Source organism: Magnolia sinica, chromosome 13 (genome assembly GCF_029962835.1).
Source record: "Magnolia sinica isolate HGM2019 chromosome 13, MsV1, whole genome shotgun sequence".
Lineage (NCBI taxonomy): Eukaryota > Viridiplantae > Streptophyta > Magnoliopsida > Magnoliales > Magnoliaceae > Magnolia > Magnolia sinica.
In genome coordinates, this window is record NC_080585.1 from 69,943,311 (window position 1) to 69,958,797 (window position 15,487).

At 41.0% G+C, this 15,487-nt stretch overlaps 1 protein-coding gene across 1 annotated transcript; it reads left to right on the forward strand.

Moving 5' to 3' along the window:
* Positions 1-12,782: 12,782 nt before the first annotated feature.
* Positions 12,783-13,319, forward strand: LOC131224307 (uncharacterized). Its single transcript, XM_058219829.1, has one exon. It carries the CDS (start codon positions 12,783-12,785, stop codon positions 13,317-13,319), a length of 537 nt encoding a protein of 178 aa, XP_058075812.1.
* Positions 13,320-15,487: the final 2,168 nt, after the last annotated feature.

A 15,487-nucleotide genomic window follows, 5' to 3' on the forward strand; every position in this document is an offset into this window, starting at 1 on the left:
CCTCAATTCGGTTAGCAATCTTTCTAGTTTAGGATCACCCTAGGCATACCTCCAAGTATCCTTCAAACTTAAGAGGGAAGAGACTTCTTGTTTTAGTTTTTCATTTTCTGATTTAAGGCTTTCAACTTGGGATGTTTTGAAATCTAAATCACACTTAGCTTTTTTCAAAACAATCAGAAAAATGCAATTTTTCTAAAACCAGGTTATTAAAATCTTCTTTTAACTTTAAAAACTTTTCCTCTTGAAGTTTTAGTTTTACAGCTATCTTGTAACTTTCCCTATAAAGGGCATTATAGGCATCTTGTAAATCAACATCATTTTCAGGGTTGCTTCTCAGATTTTCATCATAAGTTAAATTACAACTGTCCAAAGAAGTGACTCTGGCTAGAGTCATTAAGGCCTTGACCTCATTAGAAGACTCAGGTTCAAAATCATCTGATTCAGAAGAAGCTTTAGAGCAAGACGATTCATCCCATGTAGCCAACATACCATTCTTCTTAGGTTTGTCCCTCTTTAGACATTTGTTTGCTAGATGCCCATATTCATGGTAGTTGAAGGATTGGCTATCTTTAATAGATTTTCAATTTTTAGATCTAGTCCTTTTCTTTTTAGAAAGTTTTTGAAAATCTACTCTCTTTTTGCTTTTGAAAATTTTATAAAACTTCTTGGCTAATAGTGTCATATCATCTGCAGAATTTTCACAATAAGAATTACTAGCATTATCTTGAGAAATATTTTTAGAAGACTTAAGGGCAATGGACTTACTTTTAGGAGCCTTAAAATTTAACTCGTAGGTTTGTAAAGAATCGACAAGCTCTTCAACCCACATATTATCCATATCACGAAGTTCTTGAATGACAGTCACCTTAGAATTGAACCTATCAGGCAATGAGCGCAATATCTTTGCACAGACTTTACTTTCTGGGATGCTATCACCAAGACCTCACATAGAGTTGACTATGTCATTTAACTTAGTATAGAAGTCCATGAAAGTTTCACTTTCTTCCATACGTATCTCCTCAAACCGAGTGGTGAGGATTTGAAGTTTAGATTTCTTAACTGAAGTCGTACCCTCGTGTGTCATTTCTAGAATGTCCAAGGCTTGCTTTGTAGTATCATAAGATATAATTCTTTTGAATTCATCTGGTGATAGTGCGCAAGTGATTGCATTTAAAGCTTTCGCATTGACACTATTCTCATTTTTCTGAAGAGTGGTCCATGAAAAATAAGGTGCTAATTTTATAGTCTTAGTTCCATCAGTGCTAGTTACTTCATAAGTAGGAGGGGTCCATTTGGTCATTGTGGCTTGCCACATGGTCTCATCTATGGACCTTAAAAATATCCTCATTTTGGCTTTCCAATCAGCATAATTGGAGTCATCAAAAGGTGGAGGCCTAGTAATTGAGTGGCTATCAAAATTTGGCATCTTATAAGCTCAGATCGGTTAGGTCAGGAAATAAATCCAAATAATAAAAAGGAGCTATTAGTCTTTGATACCACTTAAAAAGGCCGAGCTTAAAGTCCTTTGGTGGGGGGGGGGGGGGGGGGGTGGTGAATAGGACTATGTCAAATTAAAAAATAAATGCGAAATACAAAGATAAATAGCACAAGTAAATAGTAACCTCAAATGCACTAGTCTTGAGAGGTTGATACAAACTGAGTTCTAAGGACAACCTAACACCAAAAACCAAAGGCTTATGGCAGGAAAACTTACTAGAACGTTTGTAAGTATCAAAAACCCAAACCAATAAATAGGCAAAGGAAATAAACTAAGTTATTACAACATTCAGCACAAGCGCATAAAATAAATTACACCATTCACTACAAGTGCATAAAATAAATTACAACATTCACACGCATAAACAAATACTATCATCCACCACAACTTCAGGAATTATAGTGGTTTGTTTGTGTGTACACCAACTGTTAGCAAACAACCACACAACTACTCCACTCCCAATATCCACACCCACGGGATATTGACTTTCAATATGAAATAAGGTTTTCCAAGGTTCATCTTAAAACCTTCACAATTGTGTCTTTCAAATGAGCTTACACAATTCTAAAAACCCCACAATGAGTTTTTCCTGGCTGAATCTCACAAACCACAAAATGTAGAAAATTAAATTGTACTTATCTAAAGATTATTCGTCTGATGAAGCCCCATAGAACCAATTCGATGTAGACGAAGATGTTCAATGTCCAAATTAAATCAACATGGGCTAGCTTGATTTGATTTTGATCTCAAAAGAGGGTAAATCACAATTCCCATCTTTAATAAATAGATTTGAATGGAGATCACAAAATCAAATAATAAAAGCTATTAAAATGAATATAAAACGAGCACAATATAGCTTAATAAATGCAGGGACTTATCTCTCAGAGTGATGACATGATTTAGCTTGGAATGAATGAAAAACTCTGAAATTCGTCCTCTATTTATAGGTGAAAATGCTGTTCTCTTGACTAGTCTAAGGGTCGGTTTGACTGGTCGTAGGACCAACCAATTTTCAAAATTTCTGGTGTGATAAGATAAGATCGTTACTCGACTGGCCGAGTGGCCTACTCAACTGGTCGAGTAATGTACTCGACTGGTTGAGTGGGACCAAAAAACCTAGCTGGACTTTGAGTCGAGCCTGCACGACTGGTCGAGCACTGTTCACTCGACTGGTCGAACAGTCTCCACGACTGGTCGAGGGTCTAATAGAAAATTTTAAAAATTTACAACAAATCTTGGACTGATCGAGCTAGAGCTTGTACTAGTCGAATAAAGACTCAGACTAGTCGAGGAAATGACCAATAAACTCATGAAATAACCCACATATAATATGTAATGAATATGACTCAACCTATGGTCAAACTAGGGTCATCCATGCCTTGTTTGTGAGTTTGAAAAATTAAAACATCATTCGCTTTGCTAACTCATTTACTTGTAATACTTGAAGCTTGTCTTCAAAACTTGAACTTGAACTTGAGCTAGGGCTTGAGTTCTTAAGTCTTTAAAGTATAGAACTTGAAGATTAAACTTGAACTTGAGCCTTGAACTTGTACTTGAGCTTGAAATCTTGAACTTCGACAACGCTCTTCAACTTGAATACATAGAAAAGCTTGATGAAGACATGGACAACTTTAAAATGCACGAAGTTGATTGATTCATCTCATTAACACATGATATAGATTTTAAACGATTTAGCACAAAAAAATTTGACAACTCTGGGTGCTAGATTTACAATATAACATTTACATGTATTTGTATTCGTTGATCTTGTTTGTCGATTTTCTGTGAAGACTTAAGATTTGAATTGCTTAATCTAAATGAATACAATATGATCCAGGCTAATACATGCTATTTAAGATGCTGGGCATCATTAAATCTACCAAGAAAATAAAAAATTCCAACCTTACAACTCGAGAATGATTTTAAAACAACTTGCTTCCTACATACTGCATAAAAATGAAATTTTAAAGTAAAACAAATCCAAGCCATCTATGGATCCTTACTCTTTCTCTGGTGGTAGACTCTCAGGAGTTTCAACACCCAGTCAAGGGTTTGAGTATCCATAGGTGGTGAAATTCCACTACAGCGTGAGTGTGTGGGGGTGTGTATGCGTGTGGAAAAAAAATAAAAATAAAAATCCAAGCCATCTATCACACATCAAACTCACAAATCAACATAATCAAACTTTCCACATGCATCCACATAAGATTTATGGATTAGATCAGCCCCATGTGTCCAAAACAATCATGGCTTCAATTTACACCATCAACGACATGGTAAAATTAAAATGGATAAATCTCCATATGGTGCTCTACCACCTTATGAAACATCTATGTACGCTATTATGGTAAGGGCCAAATTTGTCCTATTTAAGATCTCTTTAGGCTATACTTAGGACAAATCTAGAGGGGAGGTTTGGATGTCTAAGATCTCTTACTCATCCTTTGTAGTATGATCTTAAATAGGAGGGATTTAGGGTTCAAGGAGGATACAATTCATATGGTGCTCTACCACCTTATGAAACATCTATGTACCCTATTATGAAGGATATCTGTATACTTGCTTGATCAATGCACCCCAACCATCTAAATCCTTCCACCATCAATGGTAACCATCCCTAGGCAACACCTATCCCATTGAGGGTATGGATCATGTCAGATCTCAACTATTGGATGTCTATTAAGTGTAATTTAGAACAAATTAACAACAAAAATGAAAGTTAATGGTTGAGAAGCTTTGGTTAATAGATCGAAAACCTTAGAGGTGCCACCAACCTTTTAAACACTTAATTGATTATCCAAACCTTAAGATCACTCACCTGTTCGTATGTCATTCATATCCCAAGAATACTTATAGATACCCCACCAAAAATACGGCTTCAATAAGGCTGTAACACCTCGAACTTTTCAATACTCGAGTATTGAAAGTTATTGAGTGGTACCATGAAGTTTAACTTGATACGTGCATGTGTACGACACTAACCTAGCTATCCTAACCCTACATCCATTCCCTGACATGAATCTAACCATTGGGAATGATCTCCATTCATAGATCTAGCAATCTGATCATGGATTTTGAGACAAGACCATCTATCATGTGATTTGACGTACATACCTTCCCTTAAATAAATTGATAAATAACTCCTTATCCACAATGATTTATATGTAAGTTATTTTGTAAGAATCCTTTAGGAAGGTGCATATAACCATGTAGAACCATTAGATTTCACAAAACTCATAGATCAATAATAATTACGAAAATGCCACTAACCTAGACCCCTGAATTTTAGATCACATTGTTTCCACAATCCGTTTGATGTGAAATTTTATACCATGACTATGTATCATAAATTAACCATACATGTCAAATTTTATCCCTTAAATCATTGTAAAAGTCATCCAATTGATAAATCAGCCCCTTAACCATTGATTTTGGCGTTCATCGAGTGAAGAAACCCCGTGGTAGTCGTAGTAGGATATTTCACTTCATATGAAAGACTTGGATTGCCTATAATATGGACCAAGTGTGAAATATAAAGACCCCACTTTGGTAGGCTTTTACTTAACCACCAAGTTATCTGCTAGGGCTTACCAACTTTGCATAAACCTAGATTTTCAGATCTAACCACTTCCTGTCATCCATCGAAACTCCAACTTGGACCACACCTTAGCCTCATATGACTACGATATCATACAAAAGTTGGATCCCATTCTATGATCTACGTCGTTGAACGCTGAAGCCACTTCTTTCCTTTTGACGCAAAAGGTGATATTTTAGATTTAGGTTTTTCCCACCATCCATCAACCACCAAACTTTGTCCAATTTTTTACCTATATTGACTCCACATTTTCTATAAATTTGGTCCCTGATCATTAAGCGTAGACGACTAATTGAGATTAAGTTCGTTTCAACACCCGTTAGGAGAATTTCAAGATAAGCTTATGTAAGGCTCAGATCTGCTTCATATTTGGGCTCATGGGCTAACATGTCATGACTAGACTAATGAGTGGAATGAATTTCCCAAAAATTCATCGTAGTGGAACCCACTGATTCCTAACAATCAAATCGGAAGGTGTAAAGGTATAACTTTTGCACGAGGAATCCATGTATTCTTGTGGTAAGTGTCACCCATGCATTGTTGCAACGTGTGGCCTGCTAAAATCTCATATCAGCCCCATATTTGAATGCATGGGTCTACATAATTTGACCAAGATGATGAACGAAGTGGATTTCTCAAATAAATATCATATTCGACCCCACTTTTCCTCAGTCATTACGAAACCAAAGCAGTTCACTTGCATTGCACGTTAACTGACTTCCATATTAGCCTAGTCCAACGAAAAGCATGATCCCACATTGACCAATCATGTGGCCCACCTAGGGCTCGGATCGACATCATCTTTCAATTCTTGGGCCATTATAACAGGAGGTAGCTGATGAAGGGAATGGATTGCCCAATACTCCATGATTTGTGGACCCCACCAAAGGACCAGTGAAACAGAGCCTCTCCACTGGCTGTAACAGTGTCTGGTACTCTTGGCTTGGATCTTTCCTCACTCTTCCATGTAACCCTTCACCCCATATCAATCCATCCTAACCATCTAGGCTCCTTTAAGAAGCAATTCGACCCCTCCCACGTCAATAGAAAGGATTGGGAGGGAGATCGCATGCCGCTCTTACGGTTTTTGCTATGTAGAAACTGAACCATGAAAAGGAAGCTACACGGCTTCTCCCTCTTACACAAACAAACCTATGTAAAGATTGGCTGGAAGTGTCTAGAGACTCTTCTGCCTGTAAAGCCATCCATTCGGTGATGGGGAGAGACATCACAACGAGAAATGAAGGAAAAACGTGAGAGAGAGAGAGAGAGCAACATCTAACTCCTTGCTGGACATATCAGCAAGAAAGAAAAAGGAAAAGAAAGGAAAGGAAAAGAGAAAGAGAAGGAGAAAGAAAGAAAGAAAGAGAGGAAAATAAAAGGGAAAGAAAGAAAAGAGGAAGAAAAAGAAAGAGAGAGTTGGGTTTCCAGTCGATTCGCTTAGTCCTGGACTGAGTTATGACCAGGTTCGAGTCAACTTTAAGTTCTGCCAGGTTCGAATTAGAAGAGAGCATATCAACACCTAGCCTCGGCTGGGAAATGATATGTCTTTAAGAGGTCAGGGTTTTATCCTTCAAGCTTACATGAAATTAAGTTGTTATATTTATCTTACCTTTTACATGCCTTCATTTTACTATGAATCCTCCCTGCAATTATATGTTTTACCATCAATTATTTGCCCTATGGAATTATAGTGTAATGTTGTTTATGAATGATCTTTATGAATTTATGTGGGGTGAGGGATATAAGCCTTGCCCTCATCTTTATCAATTTATTGAGTTGGCCCTTGCCACTCTCCCCTTTATTGAGTTGGTTATTACCACTCTCCATATATTTGAGTTGGCCATTGCCCCTCATCTATTTGTTGAGTTAGCCATTGTTACTCTTCTTTTATTAAGTTGACCACTGTCAATCTCCTCTTTATTACGTTGGCCATTGCCATTTTTATCTTTACTGAGTTGGCCATTGCCACTCTTCTCTTTATATTATTGGCCTTGTGCTACTATTTTTAAAGGGCTTGGGCATGTGTCTTGATATTCATGAACTCCCATGATTCAATAGATTTCCCTTTTTAGTGCAAGTACTATGTTGGGTATCCCTCTTCTAGCGATCGAATAAATATCGTGGACAAAATGCATTTTTGGCAGCGGCCCTAGGGTGACACATAATTCCATTTTTTATGGGTGATGATGCACAAATCGGTGTATGTAAATTATTATACATGTTACATCAATTCTTTTCTTTTTGGGGTTTGGATGTTGTAATTAGTCGCTCCAATCCAGGTTGCGTGATTCACCTAGTCATGTGTTGTGTTCGTCTTGGGATAACTGCATGAATCCATTTAAACGTGGGACACGCTGGTGAATCGCCATAGTATAGGATGCAGGGTGAGTCGGATAACTCTAATCATATTCTACATTGTGGCGATCGCTAAGTGTGATGAACCACAGTTAGGCATGCATCTCATGTAGATTGCTTGTGCGTATTAATACCTCTTGTAGTTGTGGAGTACGGGATGTATCAGAACCTTTCTATTGCTTTTATGAATCTCTTGAATTATTGTTAATCTTAAAGGATGACCATCACTATGAGTAGGGCATTGTGTAACACCCCATATCTTTGATACTCGGGTGTTACCCCTGATGACCCTGATTATTGAAATAAAAGGCGATTAAGAAAGATAACTTAAACTATACACATGTAGGTCGGGGCTCCTATTCGACAATGAAGCCAACCACCACGGTCTAAATAAGCCAAGTCGAACCCAACACCAGCCGAAAGGTAAAAAACTCAACAAAACCTTTAGATTTAAAACAGGCTATGAACAAATCAACTAAGTCACTTTGACGCAATACACCCATTAACAACCTTGGGAGAATAAATTATGACTAGCAAGGCACTTAAAACCCCTTGAATCCCAATTCAACCGTTAGACCGAAACCTCGGACCTATCAAACCTTTGGATCACGATATATGGGTAAATGAGGCCCTGAATGGTATGATATGGCCCACCTGGGCCTCGGCCCTGCCCCACATTGGGCTAGGACCTTTATGACTGGACCCCAAGATAGTTGATTGGGGCAGATCAAGCACCAGAGTCATGGTGGGCCCCCCAAAGCCAGGTGCACGTGCACCCCAACCACTAGTGCACAACGTGCACTAAACGTAGAGGATCAGTCAAAGGTTTTGTTTACCGACCCTTTTTGCAAATTGAGAAGAATCCTCTCTCGCCATTTTCATCATTTGAAACGAATGGGTTCAAACCCCTAAGTGAACCACCCCGATCATTTTTCGAGCAATCTAGACCGTCCATTTTGTCGATGGGGCCCACCCCAACAAAACCATATAAGGATGAGGAGCCTCGAAAACAAACGAAGGGAATCGATCCCTGACCGTCCATTCTATCATGAATAAACAGAACTCGAACAGACTGCTGAAGTTATGGGGAGAGCCGCGTCGGTTGGATTTCCTACGTGTAGATGCCAGCTCTCTCTCCCAAGCCAAAAAAATAGCCAAATAGGGAGAACTTACAAGCCGCATTTATCTGTTTTGAGAAAAACAGAGGCAGCGACTGACGGCCACTGCCTAGGGATTCACAGGACCCATCCCATCCACCGGATCTTTAGCTCTATACATATAAATGGGGAGGTTCAACCCTCCCAAACTCCACACAAGAGAGAAGTAAGAAAGGAAGGAAGGAGAGAAGAGAGACAGAGAGAGAGAGAGAGAGAGAGAGAGAGAGAGAGAGAGAGAGAGAGAGAGAGAGAGAGAGAGAGAGAGAGAACAGTGAAGGAAGGTGAGCTCGGCTCGCACTGTCCCCACTCAGGGCGGTGGGTGCATACAAGTTAGCTCAAGTTTGGACCCAACTGTGGAAGGTAGAGCCCTTCCCTCCATTTTTTTTCTTAAAGAGAAACTCTAGAAAAACCTACACTAAACTCCATTACACCTAACCTTGGCTAAAAAACACCCATCAACAAGGACCATTTAGGGAGCCAAAAACAGGCTCTGTTTGAAGGCTAAATGCGGCCTACGAGTAGACTCTGTTTTAAGGACAAAACAGCCTAAGTGCGGGACATGTTTGGGGCCAAACAACGGCATGAAGATGGCCCCGGCCGAGGGCTGAAACCCAGTCCAAGAACAGCTCCCAACACGAGCTCAGTCGGTTACAGCTCGGACTGACATAAGTCTGAAACAGAAAGAGATAATGTCCCATTTTGGGCCGTCCCTTGACTGAAAAAGATGGCTGCCATTGTGCCCCGTTGTACACTGAGATGGGTTGAAAAAAAACAGCGTAGAAGTGTGCGGTGATGGAGCCAAAACCAGGGCCGGAAGTAGCTTCAAAAACATTGCACTGCAGGGGAAGAAACCTGTGCACCCTAACAGTGAAAGGAGGAGCAGACTTCGGGCCTCACTAAAGTTTAACTGGGCCTTGCCAAATGCAGGTGGGCCTCACAAAAGACTAAGGGGCTACCTTGGTTTTGGGTGTTGCACAAGTGCAGGTGGGCTGCACCCTACATCAGTAGGTGGGCCTCACCTAACAAGAATTGGTAGGCCACCCCACCTTGATGATGTGGCACGTCCTGGCTAGCCATTAAAGGACACCAGGACACTGGACGTTTTTGTGAGGAATATATATATATATATAAATATATATATATATATATATATATATATATATATATATACATATACATATATACATATGCATGTACATATAACATGTACATGTGAAAATTTAAGTAAAGTTATATTATAGCACCTCTGGTATATGAACCGCATGGTGTATGTGGACTGCATCCTGGCTGTCCATTCCAGGTCATCCATTCATGGGAGTCTAGTGATGGACGTTTGAATATATATATATATTTATATATATAATATAATATATATAAAAGTAAAGGTACATGTATGCATATATGTACACCTGTACATGCATGCAAACTTTAATTTATATTATATGAGGTGCCTCTGGTATATGAGATACATTAAAGCAACATGAGGTATGTGGATTACATCATGATCGTCCATCATGGTCTCTAACGCTGGTCCTTTTATAACATATGCATGTGATGTGCTCATGTGGGACCCATGCTAATATCATGCTCAAATAAATATCAGATGCATGTGATATATATAATATTTAAATATCAGAAGTATGTGATATATATATATATATATATAATATTTAAATATCAGAGGCATGATATAATATTCTAATATATCTTAGATGCACGAGATGTTGAATATTCATATATTAGATGCGTGTGGTTGGCCCCATGTGGGACCCACCTGACACCTTGTTGAATCCAGACCGTCCGAGGTCCGGACATAGCCCACCTTAATACATTTATTTTATCCAGACCGTCCACCTATGGACGCCCAGCTCTGGACATGATCACTTAGATCCATAGCTCAATTGGCAAAATGAGTGGAGATACCTCATTTCAACACTGGAGGTCTTGGTATCGATCCCTAGTAGGGAGTGGCTAACAGAGAATCCGGTGGGCTACTCCTTGATGCTCCGTGGACCCCACCCTGACGTATGTGCTTCATCTAAACCATCCATCCATTTGGTGAACTTGTCCTAAGCCTTGAGGAGAAAGATAAAGGCGGACTCTTGTCAAATAGACCACTGCCTATTGAAATCCCTTGGGACCACCTTTACTGAATAAATATATGGTGGGCCTAACACAAGCCTAAATGGCCTTATTGTTGAGTTCCTTTGAACTTTTGTATAAGGCCATAGAATCACCTGACCAATACAAGCTATAGTTTTTAGGAGATCCTTTAAGTGAACCCGGACCACAAGGAGACTCAGACCAAGTCCGTGAACTCTACCATTCAGGTGATGATTTTCCCCTTGGGTATTCCATTTCTAAATTAGCTAAATCTATTTTGTACTAGATCACCATTATTGTGATACTTGCTCACATGCTAGTTAATCCTTGATCACTATTCACATGACTTGGTAATATATCCTCATCAGTTATTAATTCATGTTGCTTCCTTACATACCTTATTTGAAGTCATATATTGTCACATGTTAACCTGATTTTCCTCTGTACATAACCTATTGATGCGACACATGGAGTATTCCATGATTGTAATTAGACAAATGAGTGGGAAATAGGGACCTTGAACTGGTGTCATTTTGATCAACATATTTTATTAAAACATCCCAAGGTGAAGGACCTCATGAGCCGGGGATGGTGGTAATGGGATACTATACTCAAGCTGTCGGCCTACGCTGGGCTCTAAGCTCCCCGTAGTGACCATTAAGTTACTTAAATTGGCTGATTGTAACTGGATAAATAATGGCTGGCTAATCATGCATTCATAACATATTGGCGATGACGGATGGCTATTTTGGATGCTGTAGCACGTGCCCTAGTATTTTTAGGGTATCATTTCACTAGCTCCCAGACCATCAACTATCAGCCCCTGTTCCGACTGGATGGTCATTCCCAGGTCAATGATTGCATGGGCGACGAGCCCAAGTCCCACTGGATGTGCATCCCTAGGTCGATGTGCATTCATGCATCCATGCATCTAATAAGACTGCATATTGCCTGTTTTGAATTACTGCTTATTTTCCTTTTAACTATGTTTGTTAAGGCGGCGATGTGTAATCTTGTGGAGAATTCACATTGAGTTGGCCACTCATCCATCAACTATCCAACCGTATAGAGTATGCAAGGACGGATATAGAGGACATCGGTGCCGACCTAGAGGGTGCGACTGTAGAGCCCGAGGGAGAATACTATGATGATGAGCCGCAACAAGAAGCACCGGCATACTTTGGAATTAATCAATAGTCAGACATTTTAAAAGTTAGAATTTTAGAAACTTTTGGAACTTTGTAACTAAGACCCCCAACTGAGCGGGTCAAATATTTGGGCGCTCATGGATATACATGCTTCTTTTGGCTATCGCACTCTGAGTTTACATTCCGCTATTTCTCTAAATTATAAACTCCCGGATTTCTAAAGATGAGTCTCGTACTCGGGTTTTAGAAATCATGGTGTTACAAGTTGGTATTAGAGCGGAGTCTGAGATAGCCTGGCTATGGGATCTAAGTATACTAAGTCCTTAGGTGAATAACTTAGGACAAACTTAGGGGTTCCCCTTAGAAAGCAGCTAGGGTAAACAAACGTAGAAAATAAAACAACTAGGACCCCTTGAGAAACATCAAGACAGTCATCTGAACTTAGAAAAAGAAATCTTTGCCTCCCCTCAATAAATAATAATAAATAAATAAATAAATTTCAAACAGGAACATCGCTTAGGTTAAGAGCAGTTGGGATACCCGCGATAGTCAAGTAATGAGATAATTGACCTTGACGCTATTCATGGAAGGTTAAGAACATTCCCCAAACAACTGAACCACGAATTTTGACTTCACAGGAAATCATGCCGCCTGTGCTACGATCACATCGTACTGATACTGTTGACATCCACCCCATCCCCTCGAGCGAGCGCTAAAGAGAGCATAGTCTGGAGTACACTCCAGGCCTTCCACCGGGCATCACAAATATCGATAACACATCAAAAACAGTGGGGGATTCTCCTTCCCCACGGAACTTCACCATCGGGCTACCATCACCATACTTCGCACAAGGGACGCCGACCGTTGGAACATCCGTAAGAGATCAGACTGGGGCTGTAGCCTTTGCAGCTGTTGAGCAAATGGCTGCAGCTATGCAGCAACAACAAGACATATTCATGCGCCAGCAACGAGACATGCATACCCTCATGATGGAATCCTTGGGGAACCGAAATCGCGTGGAAGTGTCCCGAGAAAGTTACAGTCGTGGCGCAGACATCTTTGAAAGGTTCCAGAAGTTCCGACCACTAACATTTGAAGGAGCACTGGATCTAGTGCAAGCGGAGCGTTGGCTAGCAAGGATTTCCAAGATTATGCGACCCTTGAAGTGCACCAATTCACAAATGGTAAACTTGGCCACATACTTGTTAGAGGGTGAGGCGGAGAACTGGTGGCAGGGTTTGCAACGGAGTGTCCCGACCACATATGCATGGACATGGGCTGGGTTTAAGATGAAGTTCCTTAAAAAATACTTCCCCCGATCGTGTAAGAATGAGAAGATAACTCAGTTTTTAAGATTGGAGCAGGGCAATTTGATCGTTGCCCAGTATGAGTCCCGGTTTGACGAACTCTCTCGATACGTGCCGAAAGCCTTGGAAGATGCTGAGTACAAATTATAGAAATTCAAGGAGGGACTCAGGCAGGGAATCCAGTCACGACTGTGTGCTTGGGACTTCGAGGACTTCGCTGAGCTAGTGGACAAGGCCATGCGAGTCGAAAAGGATTTTGAGCGTGCCCTAAGGACTCGCCCCTCAGCTAGGGATGTCCCAGTCAGGCCCTGACAGACGCCTCCTGCCCCATCTGTACTAGAAAAGAGAGCTAGGGTCATGCCTGCAGGTGCACCACTCATGCCTCCCGTAAAGAACTGCAAGTACTGACTCAAGCCCAGACACTTTGCACGGACCTGTTTCAAAAGGATGAGGGGCGAAGGCATCGCTCCACCAGCAGGTCGCCCTCAGGCAGGACCAGTAACTGCTAGGTCAGCGCCAAGGCCGTAGATATAGAGATCGGGACCTCCAGTCCACCAGAGGGCCCCCGTTCGCGTATTCGCTGTAGCTGCTATAGACACTGAGGAGGACCTCCATCAAACCATTCATGGTATCGCTCACATCCACGGTACCCCTGTCTTTCTCTTATTTGATTCCGCCACAACCTTATCCTTCATGGACTCTACTATAGCAAATAGACTCAAGCTGAACATAACTCGCATACATGCCCCCTTAGTTGTAGCATCCCCCATGGGTAAACTCATCGAAACAGACAAGTTATGTAAAGATTGTCCCCTAACCCTCGCACATCATGAAGTGGCTGTGGATCTAATCCTCATGCCTATGAAGCAATTCGACATCATCCTCGGGATGGATTGGCTTTCTTGAGTTTGGGCAGTGATGGATTGTCATGACAGAACGGTCACTATAACCGTCCCCGGGCAGGCCTCCTTCACTGTGAAGGGGAAAAGTAAACGCGATACACTAGAAAGCTTACAAGCCCTGGAAGAGTCAGAATCAGTCGAGTCTACTATCAGTCAAATCCCAGTAGTGTGGGAATTCCCTGAGGTATTTCAAGAGATACCAGGACTACCCCCAAGGCGAGAAGTACATTTCTACATCGACCTAAAACCAAGAACTGCCCCCATATCATTACCTCCATTTCAAATGCCCCCTTATGAAATGAAAGAGCTTAGGAAGTAGATAGATGAGCTGTTGACCCAAGGTTTCATTTGCCCCAGCGTCTCTCCTTGGGGAGCACCAGTCCTCTTCGTGTAAAAGAAGGACGGATCGATGCACCTTTGCATAGATTAACGGTGGTTGAATGAAGTGATGATAAAGAATAGATACCCTCTCCCACGTATCGACAACCTGTTCGATCAGCTCAAAGGCGCCAGATACTTCTTGAAGATTGACCTACAATCAGGATATTACTAGCTAAGAATCAGGGATGAGGATATCCCTAAAACCGCATTCAGGACTCGTTATGGGCACTACGAGTTCTTGGTAATGTCCTTTGGGCTTACAACTGCTCCGACGATATTTATGGATCTCATGAACCGAGTCTTCATGCCACACCTAGATCAGTTTGTGATCATGTTTATCGACGACATCTTAGTTTACTCCAAAAGCTAGGAGGAACACGAGCAACATTTGCACACAGTCTTAAGTACGCTGAAGGAAAATCAGTTGTATGCCAAGTTATCAAAATGCGAGTTTTGAAAAAAAGAAGTGAAGTTTCTAGGGCACGTAGTGAAGGAAGATGGCATCGCAGTCGATCCCGCTAAAGTCGAAGCAGTATCCAAGTGTGACCAGCCCACCACAGAAACCGAGGTTCGAAGCTTTTTAGGTATGGCAGGGTACTATAGGCGTTTCATCAAGGAATTCTCCAGAATCGCGCGACCACTCACTCAACTGACGAAGAAGAATGCTTGATTCACATGGGACGAGAATACGGAGGCAGCCTTCCAGGAGTTGAAGATGAGGCTAACATCTGCACCAGTACTCACCCTTCCACAAGAAGGAGAAAAGTTTGTGGTGTATAGCGACACCTCGAAGATGGGCCTTGGCTGTGTTCTGATGCAGAATGACAAAGTGATCGCTTATGCCTCTCGCCAATTGAAGAAGCATGAAGAAAACTACCTGACTCATGATCTAGAATTGGCAGCGGTAGTCTTTTCCTTAAAAATATGGAGGCACTACCTATACGGAGAGTATTTTCAGCTATTCTGCAATCATAAGAGCCTAAAATACATATTCACACAGAAAGATTTAAATATGCGCCAGCGTCGGTGGATGGA

Coding starts and splice junctions, on each gene's coding strand:
- LOC131224307 (XM_058219829.1), top strand. CDS start 12,783: ATGGCTGCAGCTATGCAGCAACAACAAGACATATTCATGCGCCAGCAA.